We start from the raw sequence: 14,373 nt of genomic DNA, 5'->3' as shown, positions 1-14,373 counted from the left end.
AACACTCAAACAATGCAGTGTCACTCACATTATAAATTAATCAGTTAATTAATTAGTCAGAAAGTAAATTATTTACCCCAACAAAAATTTTATTCAACTTCCCAACCCAGAAAATAATGTAAAATTAGGAAATGCATGCTAAAACAGTTTTAAAGTGTATTGTATTAGTAAATGCAACATTAAAAAAAAAATATTCTTCCAAAAATATGAACAGGAATCAAAAATGATTTTAAAAAGCTCAAATACACAGAATAAAGATTCACAGATAAACAATGGTGATACTTTGTCTTTCTCTCTCTTACACACACGCACAAACGCACACACGTTTAGATGATGTACAGTGGTTCTCTGTGTACATACCACCCACTATCTCTCACACACACACCGAGGGTTGAGTGGAATTTGAGAAATGTATGTACACACATTAGTAATCATCACAGCATTTAACATCCTCCCACTATTTACACCTACAATGAATGACTTGAAGAAAGCACATATTAATAAATCTGATTTCCCTAACATGAAAAACAACTCTTAATTAAATATACAGTAATTCCAATAACAAGTGAGGACATTTTTAACTATCTCAGCTGTTTTGACTTGAAAAAAAAACAAAAAAAAAAACACACAACAATCCGGCCTGAATAGCTAATTTGTCATTTCCAGAGACAAAATCCTGGGAAATCCTGTAATAATCATATCACCAGCGGTATTGATGTTTTGTTGTGACGACACCTGATAGTAGACACTAGGTGGCAATAAAAGCATATTCTCTGAACCAATTGTCAATTTATTGTACTGTATGCTACATGTAGTACTGGAGGGCACGCAATGGGGGAAAAAAAGGCAAAAAAAGCAAGTTTCTATGGGGGAAAACAAGAGGGTTGACAGGTATGAGATTGCCAGTTGAATCCTACTTCACATGTCCCATTAAAACTTACACAAAAGATTTTTCTTGTGTCTTCACCTCTCCTGCTGCCCCAGGGTTGTCTTTCGCTGCTTTTCCAATAGGCGGCAATGTTCCTCCTCCTACTGTAGTGGAGCCAACGTGAAGAAGAGCTCCCCCTAACAGGAGCAGGACACTGGCCCCCCATCCTAGATACAATGCCGGTCCTAACTCTCTTTTTAGGGGTGCTGCAACATTGGGGTCATAAAAGTCCCTGATTATTGCATAAGCAGTCCAAGAGATTGGTATCAAGAAGGCGAGACCAGCCACGATAAACAGCACCCCCGCTAGCCTGCCGAGCCGAGTCTTGTCGGATTGATTAGCATTGCCCATGCAGTGGGTGCATTTGGCCCCGATTACCCCAAGTAGCAGGGCCAGGATGCAGAGCATCAGGGAGAGAACAGTGAGGCCGCGGGCAGCTTGGGTGGATTTGGGCAAAGCCAGCGTGGAGTCGTAGGTTTTACATTGGATCTGACCCGTGGTCTGAGACAGGCAGTTCATCCAAAGTCCTTCCCATGTCACCTGAGCGATCACTAACTCCCCGCCCACAAAGGCAGACACGCGCCACAAAGGGGCCGCACACACCAGCGCCCCGCACACCCAGCCCATTACCGCCAACACCAGGCCCAGCAGCTGAAGACTGGTCGACGCCATGTTTGTTAAAGTAACAAAAAAAAAATTCAAGAGCTGTTGCAAGAAGTCCTGGGAGGTTATGAAGATTCTGTGATGAATTGAGTCGCCCTCTTCACCTCAACCTGCAGAAATGACATTTTTGTGTATTTAGAAATCCCGATTATTTCAGAAATTGCATGGAAATCCTGGAAAATTCCGTTGCGTGGTGTTCAAAATGCCAAAAAAACATGTAATCCCCAAATACCATGGGAATACTTTCTTTTCTTTTTTTTGGCTTGTTTATGGTGATTTAATTTTAACTTTTTAACATTAGAGCCCTCTAGACATGAAATAACACCCCTATAGTCACCTTTACACTCCCGTTTCCCAATATAGTAGACATAATAAGAGAAAATAAGACTTCGGAAGCCGTCTAAATATGTTTTTTGACATCATTAGAGCCCTCTGGACATGAAATAACACCCCTATAGTCACCTTTACACTCCCGTTTCCCAATATAGTAGACATAATAATAGAAAATAAGACTTCGGAAGCTGTCTAAATATGTTTTTAGACATCATTAGAGCCCTTTAGACATGAAATAACACCCCTATAGTCACCTTTACACTCCTGTTTCCCAATATAGTTGACATAATAATGGAAAATAAAACTTAGGAAGCCATCTAAATATGTTTTTCAACATCATTAGAGCCCTCTAGAAAAGCAATAACCCCCCCATAGTCACTTTTACACTCCTATTATATAGTAGACATAGTAAGAAAAAAAAACATAGAAACTTGTTGCAAGCTAAATACAGTTTTTCACATTATTAGAGCCCTCTAGACATAAAATAACACCCCTATAGTCACGTTTGCACTCCCGTTTCCCAATATAGTAGACATAATAAGAGAAAATAAGACTTCGGAAGCCGTCTAAATAGGTTTTTTGACATCATTAGAGCCCTCTGGACATGAAATAACACCCCTATAGTCACCTTTCTACTCCCGTTTCCCAATATAGTTGACATAATAATAGAAAATAAAACTTAGGAAGCCGTCTAAATATGTTTTTCGACATCATTAGAGCCCTCTAGAAAAGCAATAACCCCCCCATAGTCACTTTTACACTCCTATTATATAGTAGACATAGTAAGAAAAAAAAACATAGAAACTTGTTGCAAGCTAAATACAGTTTTTCACATTATTAGAGCCCTCTAGACATAAAATAACACCCCTATAGTCACGTTTACACTCCCGTTTCCCAATATAGTAGACATAATAAGAGAAAATAAGACTTCGGAAGCCGTCTAAATATGTTTTTTGACATCATTAGAGCCCTCTGGACATGAAATAACACCCCTATAGTCACCTTTACACTCCCGTTTCCCAATATAGTAGACATAATAATAGAAAATAAGACTTCGGAAGCTGTCTAAATATGTTTTTAGACATCATTAGAGCCCTTTAGACATGAAATAACACCCCTATAGTCACCTTTACACTCCTGTTTCCCAATATAGTTGACATAATAATGGAAAATAAAACTTAGGAAGCCATCTAAATATGTTTTTCAACATCATTAGAGCCCTCTAGAAAAGCAATAACCCCCCCATAGTCACTTTTACACTCCTATTATATAGTAGACATAGTAAGAAAAAAAAACATAGAAACTTGTTGCAAGCTAAATACAGTTTTTCACATTATTAGAGCCCTCTAGACATAAAATAACACCCCTATAGTCACGTTTACACTCCCGTTTCCCAATATAGTAGACATAATAAGAGAAAATAAGACTTCGGAAGCCGTCTAAATAGGTTTTTTGACATCATTAGAGCCCTCTGGACATGAAATAACACCCCTATAGTCACCTTTCTACTCCCGTTTCCCAATATAGTTGACATAATAATAGAAAATAAAACTTAGGAAGCCGTCTAAATATGTTTTTCGACATCATTAGAGCCCTCTAGAAAAGCAATAACCCCCCCATAGTCACTTTTACACTCCTATTATATAGTAGACATAGTAAGAAAAAAAAACATAGAAACTTGTTGCAAGCTAAATACAGTTTTTCACATTATTAGAGCCCTCTAGACATAAAATAACACCCCTATAGTCACGTTTACACTCCCGTTTCCCAATATAGTAGACATAATAAGAGAAAATAAGACTTCGGAAGCCGTCTAAATATGTTTTTTGACATCATTAGAGCCCCCTGGACATGAAATAACACCCCTATAGTCACCTTTCTACTCCCGTTTCCCAACATAGTTGACATAATAATAGAAAATAAAACTTAGGAAGCCGTCTAAATATGTTTTTCGACATCATTAGAGCCCTCTAGAAAAGCAATAACCCCCCCATAGTCACTTTTACACTCCTATTATATAGTAGACATAGTAAGAAAAAAAAACCTAGAAACTTGTTGCAAGCTAAATACAGTTTTTCACATTATTAGAGCCCTCTAGACATAAAATAACACCCCTATAGTCACGTTTACACTCCCGTTTCTCAATATAGTAGACATAATAAGAGAAAACAAGAATTAGGAAGCCATCTAAATATGTTTTCCAACATCATTAGAGCCCTCTAGAAAAGCAAAAAAAAACATAAAAACTTGTTGCAAGCTAAATACAGTTTTTCACATTATTAGAGCCCTCTAGGCATGAAATAACACCCCTATAGTCACCTTTAAACTCCCGTTTCCCAATATAGTAGACATAATAAGAAAAAATAAGACTTAGGAAGCCATCTAAATATGTTTTCCAACATCATTAGAGCCCTCTAGAAAAGCAAAAAAAAACATAGAAACTTGTTTGCAACCTTTTTTTTTGTGAATACTTTCCATTATTGATTGTATTTTAGTAAATGCAAAGACATGACTGCCTTGTAATTGCTTTTCTGTCCCAGATATTGTCTATAATTTACAGTAGTTGCATAGTTATGAACGCAATAACAAAAACTCTTACCAGTTTTGATGTTGTGAGATGTCAGTGAATGCTTCCTCTATTATGACTGTCCAAATTGTTTGTGCGGCGTTCATATAGTGGCGTGTAGGTGGTTCGGCAGCGTGTCATACTGCATACTGAAGACTCACACGCAGATAGTTATGCCACAAATGACAACACAGGGACACTTTGTTACAGACGTTGAAAGCCATGCACGTTCCAGAAGAGAATGCTAATGATTCACATTGACTCCTGATCAAAATCTTTAAACCATTTGCAATGTGCGGTGTTGGATCTTAAGGAGGTTCTACGGAGAGTTTCACATCGGTTCACATTCGGGCATGCTTGATGCTAGTCTTTCCAGGAGGTTAGTGGGAATACCCGGAGTGTAATTGTAATTCTCAAATGAATTTCCATCAGGGAACACTCGGGATGGTTCACAGAAGTGACATTATTCTTCTGGAAGAAGTCCTTTGTCAGGCGGGCATTGTGAACTGCTGAAAAAGCCGGTCATTACCACACAGACGAGGGCCTTCAGTCATGAGGGAAGCACCCTTGCAACATCTCCAGTTATCCTTCTGCCTGCACAAGCTAAAGCTCCATTGTTACATTGAAGCAAAAACCACCTCGGATCACAATGTTAACCTTCTTCCACCTTTCAATGTCCCGTGTTTGGTGCTTGGATGCAAATTCCAAACAGGATGCTGTGTGGCGTTGAAGGAGTTGAAGCCTTTGAAGACATATTTTTGTTCTTAAAACCTTTCTCTTGCAGATTCCCTCTGATGGTTATTGGACTACACTTGGCCCGGGATCATCCCGTGTCTTTATGGACAGCCAATCTTTTTTTTTTTTTTTTTTGGGAGGGGGGTCTACCACTTGACTTCTTCCGTAACCAATGAAGCCACCATGTGACCAAACCAAACACAGTATGGGGGGCTGACTTCACCGCTGTGCCTCAGTCCTAATTATACATATTTTAAAAATTAATTTACATAAGTAATTGCTTAATTACTGTCATTTCAGCTAAAATGAAAAGAAAGGTCTAGAAGACTGTGGTGAGACCAGCCATGTTGTTTGGTCTAGAGACAGTGCCACTGAGGAAAAGACAGGAAGCAGAACTGCCGATAGCAGAGATTAGGATGCTGACGTTTTCATTGGGAGTGACCAGGATGGACAGGATCAGGAACGAGTACATCAGAGGGACATTACATGTTTGAGGCCTTGGAGATAAAGCCAGAGAGGCCAGACTGAGATGGTTGAGTCTACCACTTGACTTCTTCCGTAACCAATGAAGCCACCATGTGACCAAACCAAACACAGTATGGGGGGGGGGCTGACTTCACCGCTGTGCCTCAGTCCTCAGGTTAATTATACAGATTTTAAAAAGTAAATTACATAAGTAATTGCTTAATTACTGTAATTTCAGCTAAAATGAAAGGAAAGGTCTAGAAGACTGTGGTGAGACCAGCCATGTTGTTTGGTCTGAGGAAAAGACAGCAAGCAGAACTGAAGGTAGCAGAGATTAGTTAGGATGCCGAAGTTTTCATTGGGAGTGACCAGGATGGATAGGATCAGGAAGGTGTACATCAGAGGGACATTACATGTTAGAGGCCTTGGAGATAAAGTCAGAGAGACCAGACTGAGATGGTTGGGACATGTCCAGAGGAGAGATAGTGAATATATCGGTAGAAGGATGCTGCCAGGTAGGAAGCGTAGAGGAAGACCAAAAAGGAGGTTTTATGGATGTAGTGAAGGAGGACATGAGGGAAGTTGGTGTGAGAGAGACAGATGTAGGATGGAGGAGATTGATTTGCTGTGGCGACCCCTGAAGGGAAAAGCACAACACACTCACAACACACATACTGGCTCAATCCTTACCAGTTGGAAAATTGTGTCATTTCAGGAATAACATTTTTGGTTTGAGTATTCCATCAAAAATGATGTGCTGAGCTAGCGGTGACATCATGAAAGTACAGAGTGAGATTTCTCCCCAGGATGTTTCCTTTCTTAAATGGCTGGCTTGCAGACATTTCCCATTGTCTCTCATTTCCTTAAGGGAAGTGACCTTGTAATGTTTCTAATTATATTGGCAGACCTACAGTACACAAAATACGACTAAAATCATCAGTAGGGACTCTTATGGCACACCAAATTATATTTAATGTCATTTATTAAGTAAGAGTCATAGTATCAGTCAATTATCAATTCATTTATAATTGGTTGTGAATCTTTGCATATTTACAATTAAGCATTTGCGACTGCAAAAATGTGGCTTCTTGTTTTTTTCAAAACATTATTTGTGTATTAGGATGAGTGGTTAACGTGCAGGCCACACAGCAAGGAGACCCGGGTTCGATTTCCCACTTTTGTATCTCTGTGTGGAGTTTGCATGTTCTCCCCGTGCATGTGTGGGTTTTCTCCGGGTACTCCGGTTTCCTCCCACATTCCAAAAACATGCTAGGTTAATTAGCGACTCCAAATTGTCCATATATTTACTTTAATAAAATTATGTTGTATAGAAGTTCATTGTATTCAACATTTCCAGGTCAACTTATTGGCAATTAGACTAGAAATTGCACATTTTTTGAAATTTTACAAAAGTTAATGTGTGAGGTGGCACCCCAAAATCTCAATGGATTTCCTCAAAACTTTGCAAAAAAAAATGAAATGCCAGCCAAATTGATATTATGAAATTCAAATTTCCCATTCAAATTGAATGCACCCTAACCTCCATCTATACTACAGGAAAATCCGATTTAGCTTTGCACCTCACTCCTTTCCACAAACAAAAGGCAGCTAAGCCACATAACACTCCCAGGAGAAGCGTTGGTGCGCCAAGAGCCAGCGCCACCGTGGTATCCGCCCCCACCGCTATAACCACGCCAGCCAATACCAGCACCACAGCCGCCGCCGACGCCACACGAATGTTCTTTCTTTTAACCTTTTTCTGCTTTTCCCTCTCCTTCTCTTGCTTCTCTCTCTCCGCATCCCATATCTTTCTCTCCTCCTCCTTCTTGTCTTCCTCCTCTTGCTTTTTTCGCTCCTCCTCCTCTTTCAGCTTCCTTTGCGCTTTGTCGTACATTTCATTGGTGTAGTGTTTGCCGCCGTTGTCTTGTATCATTTCCTTGATCATTGTGATGAGCTGTTTGACCTGGACTCGATCATCGGCGTCGTTGTTGTTGAAGGCATGGTATCGGCGTCCGAATGTAATGGAGAGTCTGCGTAGCTCCTTGCACTCCTTCAGGGCGTTGTCGGCTTTGGCCTGGTCTTTGCACGTAAACAGCATGATGGTGTACATGGACGCATCATCGCCAAAGTTATCCTGGATCCACTTCACGGCGTTCCTCTCCTCCTCGGTGAACCTCACGCCAAGCCTGATCACTAACAGGAAAGCGTGAGGGCCCGGCACTGACATCTTGACACATTCCTCTATCCTTGACTTTAAGTCTTCTTCTGTGATGGCGGTGTCAAACAGGCCTGGCGTGTCAATCACCTGCACTGCCGTACCGTCCACTTCACCGCTTTGCGTCTCACAGTGCTTGGTCACAGACACGGGGCTGGGGTCCTCTCTGAAGGCAGCTCTGCCGAGTATGGTGTTTCCTGTTGCGCTCTTTCCTGATCCAGTTTTTCCCACCAAGACTATTCTGAGGCCTCCAGACAGATCTAGAGCTGGAAAGACCAGATAGCTTCATCAATTAAGCTTCAGGATATGTTTGTTCATTTGTTTAGTTAAGAATAACCAAGTTTATATAGTTCATATAGGGGCGGCACGGTGGGTGAGTGGTTAGCAGACTATATATTTTACACGTAGCAGTCCACCTGGTATTATTGTATCTGTAAAATTGTCATGCAATCTGCTATTATTATTTATTATTTTATATTTATATTTAAATATTTTGAAAATAATAAAATATTATAATAATTACAATAACATGAAAATAATAATTATTATATTATTATTATGTAAAAATATGCAAATATAACAATAATATTATATATAATTAATATAATAATTAGCATTAATGTAATAATTATAATAATCATAATAGTTGTAATAATAATTATAATAATCTAATAATAATCTAATAATAATTATTATTATTATGTGCTTGTGTCCCTTTTTTCACTTTGTAAACAACAGAACATGTCAAAAAACGAAATTGATAAAACCATCAAAAGGTTGGCTCAGGCCATGATGCCAGGTTGTATGTTGAGTTTAAATGAAATACTTTGGAAAGATTGGGCGGGCCGTATTCAAACACTTGGCGGGCCGGATGTGGCCCCCGGGCCGTAGTTTGCCCACCCCTGTGCTAGGTTAATTGGCCACTCCAAATTGTCCATAGGTATGAATGTGAGTGTGAATGGTTGTTTGTCTATATGTGCCCTGTGATTGGCTGGCCACCAGTCCAGGGTGTACCTGGACTGGTGTTGTTTTTTTTTTTTTCTAAATAAGACATTTGACTCACAAGTCATGTTGCCAGTTTGTATGTTAAAAGTTCAAATCAAACAACTGGCGGGCCGGATTCAAACGCTTGGTGGGCCGCATGTGGCCCCCGGGCTGCAGTTTGCCCACCCCTGCTCTACAGTGTACTCAAACGTTTGCACTGATCACCTTATTCAACCATAAAGTAAGACCAACAACACCATTACTATTTACGATGCCGTCCAGATAATAATCCTCAGTTTGATAGATTCCAAATACTAGAATTGTCAGTGAATGTAACGTTATTAAATACATAACTTGCCATTGTCAAAAAACAGTCTTTTTAGGTCAGCTCTTGTAAAGTAAGTAACAAAGACTATCAAAACACGTACTTATATATTCGCTGCTGTGATGGTTAGATAAAAATAGGCCAGTTTTCAGTCTAGTAACCCCTTAAGCTATTAAGATAAATGATGAAGCGTGTATGAGCATAAATTCATTAGTTCATGAACTTTTGGCTCACATGAATTATATGAATTATAGTCTCAGACAAAAAAAAAGACAATGAATGAACATACCGTCAAAGTTATTCAGACCACACCCATCAGATCGAGGTAGAGTTTTCTGCTTCTTTTCTCTCAGAGGTATTGCTGTGATAAAACATAATAACATGGACAGACAAAGGGAAAACACCCATGGCATTATTATGTTTCTCTGTTGTTCCATTCTCACATTAACTTAAGTAACTTATCTCTTTCAACATGCAATCAATTCCAATTAGTTATTTATGATGTTATTTATGTCTTACCTTCAGCCATTACTTTGGATTTCCAGCTAGGAGATGGGAAAGTGTCTTATTCCAGGTCTGAATTGAGAATTTATTCAGCTTCTCAACTCTGCTCTCACATTTGTTTGACTGGGAAATTTCTGGAAGTGCGGGTCCTGCAAAGGGTGCTTCCTATTTCCATGTATTGTCCTTATATTGAAGCTGGGACCGTGAATCCCTACACCGGCAAGCTTACGCTATCTGAATACTGAGCTGTTTGGATTATGGGCACACTTATTTTTAGGAACTGAAAGCCAACATTTGAGCATCATTACAGCTTTTTCAGTAATTAATAGTTGATTTTACCAGAGCTTTTGGTAATACGGGTCGTTTAGAGAGGTCACAGCTAGGACACCGAGGTTCAATTCCACCCTCAGCCATCTCTGTTTCCTCCCACATCCCAAAAGTGTCCATAGGTATAAATGTGAGTGTGAATGGTTGTTTGTCTTTATGTGCCCTGTGATTGGCTGGCCACCAGTCAAGTGTGTACCCCGCCTCTCGCCCGAAGACAGCTGGGATAGGCTCCAGCGTGAAGATAAGCAGTAAAAAATTAATGAATGAATGAGTGAATGAATGAGGGGGGGCTGAACGGCAGTCGAGTGGTTAGCGCGTAGACCTCACAGCTAGGAGACCAGAGTTCAATTCCACCCTCGGCCATCTCCGTGTGGAGTTTGCATGTTCTCACCGTGCATGCGTGGGTTTTCTCCGGGTACTCTGGTTTCCTCCCACATTCCAAAAACATGCTAGGTTAATTGGCGACTCCAAATTGTCCATAGGTATGAATGTGAGTGTGAATGGTTGTTTGTCTATATGTGCCCTGTGATTGGCTGGCCATCAGTCCAGGGTGTACCCCGCCTCTTGCTCGAAGACAGCTGGGATAGACTCCAGCACCCCCGCGACCCTCGTGAGGAAAATGGATGAATGAATAAATGAGTTCTCCTCCTATTTTGTGTGGAAGTGGTAACTTTTTGGCTTCTTATTTTGTCTTTCCCCACCCGTGGCCATCTCTGTGTGGTCCATAGGTATGAATGTGAGTGTGTTATATGGGCCCTGCCTTTCGGCCAAAGTAACCTGGGATAGGCTCCAGCATACTCCCACAACCCTAATGAGGATAAGCGGGCAAAGAAAATGGATGGATCGATCTGCCCTGTCATGACTGACTGTACCCACCCCACTTCTTCCCCAAAGACAACTGGCCCAGGCTCCAGCTTTCCCATGACCCAATTGGGGACAAGACATCCTTAATATTATATATTGTATATGACAGTTATAAGACTCCATATTTTTTTTGTTGTAACATTTTAACATTGTAAAGTGTCATGCAAATGTAGACAGAAGTTGGTCACTGTATTGTATGATAAAGGAATTTAGAGCGATACTGTCCCCTAGTGGTACTTTTCTGGTATTGCTGAAAGATATTTATCCTATGTGTGTGTACTCCATACAGTACAGTCGATAATGGAGGCTAATGTGCATGGAAGAAATAATCTTTCGTTGATTGTGTTTACATCTTTACGAAGACATGAACGGTTCATAATTTAATATCAACAAAAGAATTCAAAAAGGTCATACATAGAATTTTCCAGCTTCACTCATTTTATCAAAAATATATCAGTTAATGAATCATGCTGTTTTGTGGCTGACTACCATGTTATAGTAAAAAAGTATATATGCTTATTGAAGTAAATTTAATAATTGTCACACATAAAAATAGCTAAATAAACTGACAGTATGTAAGGCATTCAGAAAAGGCAGTCAGAGATGCTGTGAATGATGTGTAGTATTCTATACTACTCTCAACATAATACTACTGTAATATTCAATGAGACTTGACTTTTTATTATTTATTATTTATTATTTATTTTTTATTTTTTATTTTTTATTTTTTATTTTTTATTTTTTATTTTTTATTTTTTATTTTTTATTTTTTATTTTTTATTTTTTATTTTTTATTTTTTATTTTTTATTTTTTATTTTTTATTTTTTATTTTTTATTTTTACACGGGAGCCAGGCAACGACATTTCGTTGGCAATTTCACTGTTGTTATTGTGCAATGACAATAATGAATGTCTATGTCTATGTCTATGTCTATGTCTATGTCTATGTCTATGTCTATGTCTATGTCTATGTCTATGTCTATGTCTATGTCTATGTCTATGTCTATGTCTATGTCTATGTCTATGTCTATAAAATAATATTTATAGTCCAACCATATAGCAAACACACAGTAAGTGACAATCAGCTGGTGGCAGATGGAAATCTGTACGATTGCGTATGTTCTTACTCCCTGCTTGTCATTTAGCTGCCCCTTTCATGGACTTGCGTGACAGGCTGCCTACACCCCCCCCCCTCCATCCATATCTCTGTTGACTGATCTCTCCTGTATGCCATGAAGTAGTGACTAATTACGCTGCTGACAAACACCACCGGCTTCACAATGAGGGTGACATGCTAACATTTCCACCAGGTGTCTGAGGTAACACAGACACCCGCAATGGCGCTATGAGATTAAACAGTGATAAATGTTCTGATGTAATATATTGAATGAATGATATAAAAAAAATGGTCATTCAGGGAATGATGAGTACTGAAAGAAGTTTTTGGATGGCTCTGCATGCTGGCTTTACAGAGTTTTTTTCTAACACAGAGTCCTACTGACATCAATGCGATTCGGACTTCCTTATATGGGCTGATTAGATTAGATTGCCTGCACTCAGTAAACATGGACTTAGTATCTGAAAATTTGGGAGTGTGACCAATCACAGTTGAGTTGACGTGGGGGGATTGTTTACGTCTATGGAAAAACTACAGAAAGAGGTGCAGAATATGGAAGATCTAGACAGCTTTCTTTGCAAGTTATTGTGTGTAGCTGCTCTATAGGAGTCCACAATTCAATTAAAACATATGTCTCCTTGAAATCATCACATTCCACAAAGTGTCATAACAGTTATCCAATTACAGCAAAGTGAGAATCGAGGCGGAGTAAGGTGTCAAGAAGATGTGTGAGATAGTAATTCATGACTGTTTTGTGGTGTTAGAAATCTCAATGATGCCATATTGCCAGCAGTGTTTTGTTTTGCTGTATCATGACAGTGATATTTCACACCTTTTCTTTGTGGTTTTCCTCTGAGGTATTTTGAAATAAAGCTAATGAAATTAATATCATGATTCCATGAATTATAGGTTTTGTTGTCAAGCTGAAGAAAAGCTGAAAAATTATGACAATGTACAAAGTGCAGCATTTTTGGCCTGTATGTAGCTCATTTTTATTCTTTTTAAAAATAACTGTCTGGTATATTATTAGACAGAAAACGCATTTGCTTTGTCAAATGTAACAAAGCTAAATGTGGATGTTTTGTTTGGATTGGCGTTAGCATCTCTGATACAAAATGCAGCCTTCAGTTTTCCTGTATAAGCGTCCCTCACGACACACACACACAGTCATACACATATATACACAAATAGAGTCAAGTGTGGGTGATTTGTGTGATTCATGCAAGAGATTTCTGGCAAGCACGGTGGCATAGTGGTTGCCATGTCAGGAGACCCTCAGTATGGTGTTTGCGTGCATATGTGCACATACGCCGACTTCCTTCCACTTCCCAAAAACATAGTGGATATAGTCTAAATCAGGGGTCTCAAACTCAGTTTACCTGTGGGCCACTGGGGCTAGGATCTGGGCAAGGCTGGGCCGCATCAGGTTTTCCAAAAAAAAAAATGAAATTAAAAACAGAAAAATATACAAACTTTTTCAGTGCTTTGGTTCCACTGTTCCACTGTTCTCAAATATCTTAATTTTTATTTTTCTGCACAAAATAAAATGAAAGATAAATAAATCAAGAATAAAGAAAATCAATCAATCAGTAATAAATAAATATAATAATAATAATAATAATCAAAAGGCAAATAATAAAAACTTAAGAAACCACATATAGCTGGTGGGTAGACAAATTATTTTTTTCAGATTAAAATGAACAAAGCATTATTAGAGCCCTGTAGACATGACAAAACACGACTATAGTCACATTTATACTCTTTTTATTTACAACATATTGCGCAACTGCAGGGTCTTGAGACACATGCTAACTCGCAAACTAGAGAGCTAGCGACCTAAACGGTAGCCTTTTCCTTTAAACTTAAATAGTCAAAAACGTAACCACTTCCACACGGATAGGGAGGATAACTATTAACAGTTATTTAACCTTTAACATGAACATTAATCAAACGTAATAATTTTTTCTGGGTACATGATACCATACAGCATCCGTATCAAACTTGCGCGGGCCGCACTAACATTAAACTTTCATATCAAGGCGGCGGCCTCAAACTAGTGTCCTGCGGGCCACATTTGGCCCGTTTGAGACCCCTGGTCTAAATTGTCCAACAGTTGTGAATGTGAGTGTGATTGCTGTACCCTGTGATTGGTGTGATCTGCCTGTCTCTTGAAGGTCAGCTGGGATAGACTCCAGCTCAATAATGGGTAAAAGCGGTGGTACAGAAAATAAATAAGGAAAGAGAGTAAGGCTCAAACACGCGGGTGTTTGAATACACAGCAGGTTATGCAACTGTCATCATAATCAAATAACTGACTCAACATCCTCCCACAGTCTCTATGACACAC

The 14,373-nt window shown here is 39.2% G+C and overlaps 2 protein-coding genes across 2 annotated transcripts; both read right to left on the bottom strand.

Moving 5' to 3' along the window:
* LOC131136887 (claudin-4-like) lies at positions 1-2,323 on the bottom strand. The gene has a single exon (XM_078793769.1). It carries the CDS (start codon positions 1,598-1,600, stop codon positions 938-940), a length of 663 nt encoding a protein of 220 aa, XP_078649895.1. The 5' UTR covers positions 1,601-2,323; the 3' UTR covers positions 1-937.
* A 4,327-nt stretch (positions 2,324-6,650) lies between these two features.
* Positions 6,651-9,853, bottom strand: LOC131136835 (GTPase IMAP family member 4-like). Its single transcript, XM_058084119.2, has 3 exons — positions 9,734-9,853; positions 9,504-9,575; positions 6,651-8,171 (listed from the first exon to the last, which is right to left on the bottom strand). The coding sequence occupies exons 1-3, from the start codon at positions 9,741-9,743 to the stop codon at positions 7,237-7,239; spliced, it is 1,017 nt and encodes a 338-aa protein (XP_057940102.2). The 5' UTR covers positions 9,744-9,853; the 3' UTR covers positions 6,651-7,236.
* Positions 9,854-14,373: the final 4,520 nt, after the last annotated feature.

The sequence above is a fragment of the Doryrhamphus excisus genome, linkage group LG9 (assembly GCF_037039965.1).
Source record: "Doryrhamphus excisus strain RoL-2023G ecotype Guam linkage group LG9, RoL_Dexc_Guam_v1.1, whole genome shotgun sequence".
Lineage (NCBI taxonomy): Eukaryota > Metazoa > Chordata > Actinopteri > Syngnathiformes > Syngnathidae > Doryrhamphus > Doryrhamphus excisus.
This window is presented reverse-complemented; position numbering and strand designations above follow the sequence as displayed.

What these genes read in the sequence shown, in the direction of transcription:
- LOC131136887 (XM_078793769.1), bottom strand. Translation starts at nt 1,600, where the DNA reads ATGGCGTCGACCAGTCTTCAGCTGCTGGGCCTGGTGTTGGCGGTAATG.
- LOC131136835 (XM_058084119.2), bottom strand. An exon ending in TGGTCTGAATAACTTTGACG is followed by an intron (nt 8,172 to 9,503) that starts GTATGTTCATTC and finishes TGGTCTTTCCAG; the next exon opens with CTCTAGATCTGTCTGGAGGC.